Raw genomic sequence first — 10,221 nt, 5'->3', positions numbered from 1 at the left:
GAACTTTTTCACAGAAACAGTTCTGGGTAGAACATATTTACAAACAAAGAAGAGTTTTTATCTCGATTGCAAAATGTTTTTTGTGACGTTTTGCTCTGATTATGTTGTTCTTTCAGTAAATCATTTTTTTTTCAGTCTGTATTCTCTGGTTAACGATTAATCGATTATAAAAATTAGCTGAAAGTTATTTCAATAATCAATTCATCACAATTAATCGCAATTAATCCTGTTTTATGCTAGTAGCACAGTTGACGTCACACACTGTAAAACACTTCTGCTGTTTTAAAACATATGCAGACATTACAGAGTTTAAGTTGTAAACTGTTCGTAGCGTCTTGGTATCGTTTGCACGCCCATCTTTTCTGAAATCAGGCTTTTCTAAAGAGCTAAACGAAAAAACAGAGCAACTTTGCTGTACTCTCTTTGGCCTTCCTGTTATCTGTTGAAGATCTTACTCTTTGGGTTTTTTATCAGGCTGATTGAGCGTGTGATTGGCCGATTTCTACAGATTACCAACAAAATCAAAAGCAATGCTAACTTTGTGCAGACTGTGACTCTTTCCTTTTCTGCTATTTTTTTTTATTTCAACTAAAATATTTATGTGGATACCATTTAATCTTTCTGCTTATGGCTGCAGCTAATGATTATTTTAGTAAGCGATTATTCTGGCAGTTATCTGGATGATTAATCGAATAAAAAATTGTCACATTCTACAGATGTTTCTTTTAACCACTGAAGCCTTTTTACATCTGGTTAGAAATATTAGATTATGCAAATAAACAAATAATTCAATTCCGTTTTGCACAATTTTCACTTAATTTCTGCTATGAATGTTTTTGTTTTTTTTAGCAAATCGCCTTTTTTCCGACCGCATGTCCATTAATCAGTTATTAAATTAGTTGACGTCTACATCACTAATCAATTCATCATGATAAATCGTTTCTGTCCTACTTTGGCTACATCGTCTTTTAGAAATCCATTTCTGTCTGACTTCTTTTTTTTAAAAACATTTGTTGTCAAAGCTGCGGTGCCACTGTCACTGTTTGTGTGTTTTGCAGATGCTTTGACGCCGGCGTCCAGCCCGTCCTCCGTTGTTTGCGGGATGGCTCCCACCCAGGAGGAGCTCTTATCTCCCTCCTCTTCGCTCAATCTGGAGTGCCGCGTGTGTTCTGACCGGGCCTCGGGTTACCACTACGGCGTTCACGCCTGCGAGGGCTGCAAGGTGAGTCGCTGCATCGTTAGCGAAGATGTTGGTGAAACATTAGCAACCGAGTCCTGACTGAACCGAGTCCTGACTGAACCGAGTCCTGACTGAACCGAGTCCTGTCTGAACCCAGTCCTGTCTGAACGTCCTCTTTGTTTTTGTTTTCTTTTTTTTGCTAAATGATCAAACCCAATGAAGCGACTAAGAACATTAGGAAAGCTGTATAGCAGCGCTGTCGACCGCTCTGCCTCCAGAACCTGTCCTGTGACTCGTGTGTTGATGTAACTTCTAAAGCATCGGGCTCGGCTTCACTTGGACTCGCTCGCTAATCTCTCTGTTAATTGTTCACTAGCCTCGCTGAAGAATGACCCGGGGCTGTTTCTGACAGAAAACAAAGGACAACAATAAGAAACCTTTCAATCTTTTTGAACTTTAGTCGCAGTGAGACGGCTCTGTGTTCAGGTTCAGCTTTCTATGTGAAATGTCAGTTAATAAAAGGGATTTTTATAGCTATTTACAACTAATGTGTGTAAATATAGGTAAATACAGATGAATGCAGGCTTTAGCAATTAGCAGTGGGTATTATGTTTTTTTTGTTTTTCTTACAAAATTTTAAACAAATGCCATGCTCCCAGATCATGCAATAAATGCATAATCCTTTTCAGAAGTTTGGTTTTTCTTTATTTTAAAACCTAAAAATATGAATAAATATATTGTTCTTTAACTACGACAAATTCCCAATGAAGGTCAAAAATGAGGTCTTTTGTCTAAAAGGTAAGGTAGTGGTTGTGGCTCTAAATAAGTTTCACTTTACCAGACTAAGGGCAAAATTATCTTATTGAATTGTAAAGGTTGCAGACCTCTGGTCTAGACCTCCATCATACTGAGACGAGTTTGTGGCAAGACTTGAAAACTGGTGTTCCCACAGACTTCCCCTCCAATCTGACTGGGCGTTATTTACATTACAATGTAAAATGGGGGATAAACTTCCAGCTACAAACCTCCTAAAATGACTTCCAGTTGTTGTTCTGTTCAGTTTCTGCAAAGCACTGCAGAAATATATATATAAGAACAGGTTAAAAAGATGTATTTGTCTCACTCTACACCCATTACAATAAACTAAAGTTTCTGGTTGCAACGTAGAAAATGTGTAAGGTATTTGTCTGTCTGTGTGTGTGTGTAGAGGTGAGCATGTGTGGTTTTGTGTTGTAAAACAGCTCATCCCAGAAGCCATAGGTGAACTCGATCACTTTAACCTCTGCCTGTAGTAGAAAGTCACGTGTAGGAAATATGTTACGTGACGCTGCAGAAACACACACCACCTTCGCTTTGCTGAAGTAAACCTGACCTGATCAAAGCCAGCAAAGGCAGAAGTGCAGCTGATCTTAACCAAACCGTCTCTCTGTGGTTTGTTTAAACCTTCAGTGACGTCTAAAAATCATTAAGATGCATCTCATTTACATGACATTGTTTTGTTGCTAAATAAACCCACACGCCGTCTTTTTCCATCAGTCGATACTGAGTCAGATCAGTCCTGAAAACCTTCTTTATTTCGGGTTTTAAACTTACAACTGCAGATCAAACGGCTTCATCTGACAGGCCGGTTTGATTGAAGCTCTGATTTCATGCAGATTTTTAATAATAAGCAATAGAAAAGCATGTGCAAACATCACAAATGCTAGTTCTTTAATGGGATTTTTATCTCACAGACCAATGCAAGGTCATGTCTTATAGTGTGACGAAAAGAATAACTGGTTTTCAGATTTTTTTTATTTTTTTTTGCTAAAAAAAAATCTTTTAAGTGTGGCATGCTTCTATATTTACCCCCACAAGTCGACACTTTTTAAAGCCACCCTTTTCTACAAAATCGGCTTCAATTTGCTTCTTCTTTGTAAAATTGTTCAAACTCGGTCAGATTGAATGGAGCACGATTGTTAACATTCGATTTCAAGACTCACCACAAATTGTCATTTGGACTTTAACTGGGCCATTTCACACCACCTGCTGCCGCCTTCTCATAGAAAAATCTTAACTCAATACTGACGTTTTGGGTCGATTTGACTCAAAAAGCTCGAGTGGTTTGCGCTTGTCCGCTTGACTCCAGCTTCTACCAGCGCTTCTGCACGTAGCCGGTAGGTAGGTGAAAGTTTGATGCCTGCAGGAAGAACATTCCTGTGTAAAACGAGCCGGCGGTCACACAAATAGACGCCCCTGGTTTGGATTTTTGACCGCAGCGGAGAAATGCGACTCCCTGTGATGTCAGCACACTGACCGGTTATGACACCGGACACGAGCAGCGTTGGCTCGCCGTCTTCTAGGGGCGGGGCTGAAGTGCTGTCCCGGCGCCTTTGTTTCGTGTCGGTCTGGGTTCGCATGTGACCCGACGGGGTTAGTGGGGGAGAGTCATTCAACATGGGCTGAACACGCTGGTCGAACGTCTCAGTAACCCGGGGTGACCTCTCGCTTTCTGACCATTTCTGTGCCTTAACGACGGTGCGTTGGCATCACCTGTGACTAAAATGGATTTAATGTGATCCATTGAATCAGTTCAATGTTGCTTTGTGAATATTGAGAACAAGATAACCGTTTTGTTTGGTTAGGTTGACTTATTTTATATTTTCCAACACAAAAATGTTTCATCTGAGCGAAAAGTTTCTCTTTTCAAGGTGATGTAACTCAGGAAAACCTCGCTAAGAAACAGTGTTTTCTGATGTTGCATCTCACGAAAAAGTAACTCCTCATGCAAAAGTGTTTCTTTCAAAACGTTGCGAGGAATTTGCTTTCTCGAGGTCTGCTTGATTTTTTTTTTTTTTTTCTTTCTTTTCTCTCTCAATACATAATTATATAATTCTTGTTTCTGCTTTGGGTCTGTTTCCCTGCAGGGTTTCTTTCGGCGGACCATCCGTCTGAAGCTGGAGTACGACAGGTGTGAGCGCCGCTGCAAGATCCAAAAAAAGAACCGCAACAAGTGCCAATACTGCCGCTTCCAGAAGTGCCTGGGCGTGGGCATGTCCCACAACGGTGAGTCCTGCAGATGGTGTGTGTTTGGGCAATGCCAACACTGTCATGCAGAAAACTAAACACACTGAGCCGGCTAAGAGAACCGAGCAGGCTGCTGCTGTTGCTATGGAAACTTGAACAGCAGCTAAAAGCAGTTTAGTGTTATATTTTTAAAGCTGTGCACCTTGGTAACCTCAACCAGCTTATAGGTTTATAATGGATCAAATGAAGCTCATATCTTATAAAAAAATAAAATAAAATAAAATACACATGCGATACTGTATATTTCAGGACTTTATTTCTGTTGACTGATTATTATACCTCACAGCTGCGCCTTCGACAAATGAAAGGGAATTTTTGTCAATCGTTGGTGCTACGTTTCTGCCGATGGATGGATGGATGGGCGAGTTGACCTCTGGTGACCTCTAACGTATTTTTTTGTAAAATCTTAAAAATTGTAACGGCACAAATGGAAAACTTTACAGCACAGACATGGCAAAGTTGACTGACACCACAGAGCCTTTGATTTCATGAAGGTGTCGGGGCTGATTGACCTTTGACCTCTGGAAACATTTATTAATATCTTTAAAATGATAGCGGCAAAAACTAAAATTTCTTCTGCACAAACATTTGATACCAATTTAAAAAGCCTTTCCTGCTGTTTCCGATTTTGGCCAATGCACATTTTTAGCACGAAAAGTCACTAAATATGGCAACGAAGTTGCTGCATTGCTGCGTTGCTGCATTGCTGCGTTGCTGTGTTGCTGCACTCCTAACACCGTCACACACTGATATCGCAACAATGACACCTTTTCAACATATTGTGAATTCTCAGTGTGGTATAGATGTGATTAGTCTGTGGTTCTGCTGAAGACGCTCAGGAAGTTCAACATTCATCCTCTCTGCTTTGTCACAATGTTACCATGGCGATTGAGGCAGATGTTGGTAATATTTTCAGCATGTTCAGGCGTAAAGTCCTGCTGGAAACTGAAATCACTACCAAGTTTGTCAGCAGAGGGAAACACACTTTTTCTTTCCTCTCAACTTTCTATAAAAATGCTTGGATGCTGAGCTGCCAGGCAGGATTTTTTTAAGCTTAAAAAAAAGTACATGATACGTTTAAAAAATAAAAATAATCATTAATGTAGATGTGTCCTTGAGTGTTAACACGGCAAGTAGCTGAATCCAACAATTGTAATAGTAATTTTCATTTATCTGCTTAACCTTCGAATTGAAAATTAAATTGCAACATTTTTGTGCAGCGTCTGAGTTTTTGAAAGCCGGAGTTTATTAAAAGTTCGTTATTGTAGAGACTTTGTGAAACATCATATCTAACCGAGCGCGAGGCGTTAACTCGGAAAGTGCATCAGTCGTCATCACTGGCATCTTGAAAAGCAACAAACTGCATCTTTTCCCAGCATTTCTCCAGTCATTCCTCAGCTCCCGTCCCTGTTGTCACCGCCCGATGAATTGCTCTCTACTGCTGATTGCAATTTTATTTAATTTTTTTACACTTTCTGTTGGTATTGGCACTGCGACAGGAACATAGTTTTAGAAAGCCGGCTTATAAAAGTTAATTTTTATTCTCTGAAAGTGCAGTGAGTCACTCTTTAGGAATAGAAAAAAATCTAAAGCTTCTGGTAAATGCTGCTGTACGCAGGAGGCCGGCAACCTCAAAACTGTGATCAGATGTTAAAAAAATAAGGTACTTCGATGCAGGTCGTAGAGGAAATAACTGATGTGTGTTTGTGTGGGTTTACATAGGAAGTTTGCACACTTCGAATCAGCACTCCACGCTGTACGGAGACTAAAAAAACTGTATTTTGTTTATTTCTTTTACTCATTTGCGTCTTGAAGGTTGTCGAAACTTTGATGCTGATGGTCCTTTAATACTCAGCAACTTGTAGTAGTATTTGAGTCAGCTGTGGTCCTGCTTGCAGCCTGTGTATAAAATTTCATGAACCTAAATGTAACCAGAGGGGAAAGACATTTTAGATGAGAGCCATCTGATTCTGTCCTCGGCACATGCAGCTAATTTTACATCAACGACTGATTGATTCCACAGTTGAGTCTCCGTGTTGCATGAAAACTTGTCGTCCCTCTGCACAATTAGGAAACATTTCTAAATGATCATAACGGAAGCGTTCTTCAAAAGCAAACTATCGTTTTCTAATTCGGTCGGTGTTTCGAGAGAGTTCATTTATAAGCAAAGAGTTTTTGTTTTTTTTGGGGGGGGATACCGCAGGGCGCTGTGCTCTCACCAGTACAAAACAAACTCATCATCAGCAAACTCACTCGGACGACTCAACAGAGCGTCTTCATTCAGAGGCTTCTTCAAAACCGCTGGAATACAGACTGTTACAGGAGATGATCTACAACTCTCTCTTTGAAGGAAACTGTATAATATGAGTTACAACAACCTTTAATTTCCTTCTGGGATTAGTGAAGGCTTTTTGGATTGAATCTAATTAAATAGGCGACCATTTCTACTGGTGACTCCTCAAAATGGGAAAGATGGTAAAGAAAGTAAGTGCCGCTCTTCATAAATTGGTAAGTTGCTTCGAGAGAATACCTTATCTTTACGTTGCCATGTCTGCAGTCAGAGCTGGAAAATAGAAACGAGGCTCGCCAAAGGCCCAAGTTTCTGTCTGAAGGACCGCAGGGGAAACGCTGATTTGTTTTGCGTGAGATTATTCCAATGGAATAAAATGCCATTTTGGACCAACGCGTTTTTTCACATCGCAAATGTGGGTAACAACAATACCCCGCGTCTCAGCCGCTAACGAGACAGATCGCTGAAATGGACGATTGGACAGAACCGATCCGGCCGTCTCCCAACCGCGTCCAGCTTCCTTACCCGCTCCGCTCCCCCCTCACACGCTTCATCTGCTCATGTCGGCTCGCGGGGAGCGGGCTTAATACCGAGCTGAAAGCCAATCACTTCACATCTTGATTCGACTCGGCTCCTTACGAACGTCTTCAGATGATCTTGCTTTGTGAGCGGCAATCTAACGAGGCCCCCTCCGTCCCCAGTGTCGTTATCCGGGTCAGGAGCCGCATCCCGGCTCGGTCCCACTCCGTACTCGAACATGAGGCGGGTCAACAGAGAAATCAGGTCCTCCTTTATGGCTTTATGGTACAATAAAGGCAGGGTGCAGCTGAACGCTGTGTGTTCTGAGGGAGATGTGTGTGTGTTTATCCGTACGTGGACAACAGCCTGGCCTCATCAAATCCATTAAAACCTGAGACACCCGTCTTAACGTGGGTAAAGAGAGACTTATATGCTGCATTAGGCTCTTATAGGGTTAAACCACAGAGGTGGGGGTCAAAGACAGGTCACCTCTAATCACCATTATTAGCTAAATAGGATCAACCTGTCTGAGAGACGCCATCGCACTTTCATAAGGGACGAGTGGAAGTACGTTTAACTCAAAGGAAGCCCACTTTGTTTTGTGCCGCCTTTATTCAACACTTCCTGGAAGTTAAAAGGATATTTTATTGTGTGAAAATAAAAGGATTTGGCATCAACGCAGTGTTTAAAAGATAAGAAAGAGGAGAAATAAAGTGATTTACTTAAAAATAATCCACTCTTACCACTACTGCTAAAATCGTCAATTATATTTGTAATTAAAATAGTTAATAATCAACATTTCTTTTGCCTGGAAGCAATTTTTTTAAGAGGCTCCTAGAGATTACGGTGATTGCAAAGAAGCCTTCAAACCTGGAAGACTTGGAGGTCATGAAAAACATAATTAATTAAATTACAATTGGAAACATAAAAAAAATCTGCTCAGTGTTTAGAAACACTTTAAAAACCCGTTGCATTTTTACACAGTTGAAACCAGATATTTACGTACGCTGAATAAAAAGACACAAACACATTTTTTTCTCACTTTCTGAAGTGAAATCAGACCAAACTATTCTTCGTTTTGGATTAGTTTGAATTTCCAAAATTATTTATCTTTGCTAAAGGCCAGAAAACTGAGCGAGATCATTTTTTTAGACATTTTTTTTTTTGGAATGTTCCTCGAATTCAGAAGTTTACTTATATTTGGCCAGTATCCGGTGTAACCAGATACAACGGTTGGGATGCAGCAGGACACGTATTTATACTGAAAGTATCCGGCATGTCGGTTCACCACGAACACGTACCAAACAAATAGAGCATTGTTTCACACCTGAACACATGCAGAGCGTCTGTGTGCAGAAAAGCGACACTGAAACAAAACAGACCGCTTGTTGTCTCATTATTTAGCATTCATAATTCAAAGTCTCTGTTACTACGTTCTTACTGCTATCAGATTCAAACTCCACGCATATTTAGGCCATCTGTTGGTTTCTTTTATGCGGTTTTTTTAGGCTTTAAACGTCAGCAAAATAATATCCGTCTGCTTCTAAATCCACTCTCCGCAGCCATCCGGTTCGGCAGGATGCCCCAGTCGGAGAAGCTGAAGCTCAAGGCGGAGATGGTGACAGGGGAGAGGGAGGTGGTGAACCCCCAGCTGGCTGACCAGAAGACGCTGGCCAGGCAGATATACGAGGCCTACCTGAAGAACTTCAACATGAACAAGGCCAAGGCTCGGACCATACTCACCGGAAAGACCAGCAACCCTGTACGTTGACTTAAAGTGGTGGGTTGGTGAGTGAAAGGCGTTGACTGCACAGGAAACATCGATTAGCTTCTCCCTAAAGAAATTATTTTGGATGACTCTAGAAGTCTGCAACCAAAGAATCGTCTCTGTGTGACACAGGGCGTCCACACATCCATAACAAGTCTTAAATTAAGGTCATTTTTTAAAAAGTAAGTTGGCCTTACATACGTTAATCACAAATCTTAAACGTCTTCATTTCATATATGGTATGTTTTATCTTCTTTTTTTCTCTGGACTTTTCTGTCAGGCAAAAGTTTGGGTCACTCTCAGACACCTTCATTGCGAATGACTGCCAACATAGCCTTCCTAGCTAGCTAGCATTTTTGTCTACAATGGGTAAATGGAAATTTATCACCAGTTGGCTGGACGAAGTTTGTACATTTCTGTGGATACATGTGGTAAATTTCATTCATATTAGTCTTAAAAAGTCTTACATTTTTTAACTCAAGGTCTGGAGTATCTTTTTTACCACAAGAAATGACAAAAAGGACTCTCTCTCTCTGGGTGGTCTCTACAATCGTTCCCTTTTTTCTTTCTTTGTTCATTGAAGTGGGGAAAAAGTGCTTGAATTCGGGTCAGAAGCCAAAACTGGTTGAAAACTGGTCAGATGGATGTTTGTGGGTGTAAAATGGGTCTGGAAGGACAGGACGAGTTTCCATCCGTGTTCAGACATACAGTAGATTTTACTGAGAGCCTTTGGAGATCAAAACGCCTGGTGAAAGCAGTAGCTGGGATGTACTCGGTTGGAAATGTGCGCATTTGTAGATCAATAGTTTTACTTTTAAAATCTTTCATATTGCTAGGAGTACAAAATAAGGATTATGCTCCTAATAAGCCCTAGAGTTACCATCATTTATGAGTTTTTTTTTTTTTTTTTTTTTAAATCTACCTGATGTCTAATCATCAGCCGCGCTCCTCAGAGAGCTGTGTGTTAGTAAGTCCTGTTTTTGGGATAAAGTTCTCCTGCTACACACCTTGGTGAGCCCCTGACTTTTCCCCTCATTTCAAAGGTGCGTGTTGTTTTGAACTAGCATAATATGCTGGTACGCTAGCAGCCGACATAAACAGCTGCGGAGCTTAAATAGAAGCAAAGAACACCCATTACGTCCTGGAACATCATTTCCGTAAATAGCGGCACAGGCCAAAGTTGTGGATGTCTTTCTACTCAGCCGTGGGCATTTCGTTTCAGGTCTGCTGGAACTTTGTTGCGTTTTCTCCGTCTGCCCTCTCTGCTTGCATAAAGACTGTAGGTGCGAAGCAGATGGAGGTTTGTCCACACTTTCCCCTTTGGCCTCCTGTTAAATCAGTTCTTCAGCAGCTGATGTAGCCTCTCATCTCTGCTTCCAGTACTGGGTCCCTCCATCA

General features: G+C 41.0%; 1 protein-coding gene across 3 annotated transcripts in view; it reads left to right on the top strand.

Moving 5' to 3' along the window:
* The window catches only part of pparab (peroxisome proliferator-activated receptor alpha b), a 49,564-nt gene that overhangs the window by 30,486 nt on the left and 8,857 nt on the right, over positions 1–10,221 (top strand). For all 3 annotated transcript variants that reach the window (XM_015042385.1, XM_015042403.1, XM_015042394.1), the window contains exons 3-5: positions 1,059–1,222; positions 4,087–4,225; positions 8,618–8,817. In XM_015042385.1, coding sequence (XP_014897871.1) covers positions 1,059–1,222; positions 4,087–4,225; positions 8,618–8,817 — 503 coding nt within the window. The remainder of the gene's footprint in view (positions 1–1,058; positions 1,223–4,086; positions 4,226–8,617; positions 8,818–10,221) is intronic.

The sequence above is a fragment of the Poecilia latipinna genome, unplaced genomic scaffold (assembly GCF_001443285.1).
Source record: "Poecilia latipinna isolate Pla-1442-1.1 unplaced genomic scaffold, P_latipinna-1.0 Scaffold34, whole genome shotgun sequence".
NCBI lineage: Eukaryota > Metazoa > Chordata > Actinopteri > Cyprinodontiformes > Poeciliidae > Poecilia > Poecilia latipinna.
This window is presented reverse-complemented; position numbering and strand designations above follow the sequence as displayed.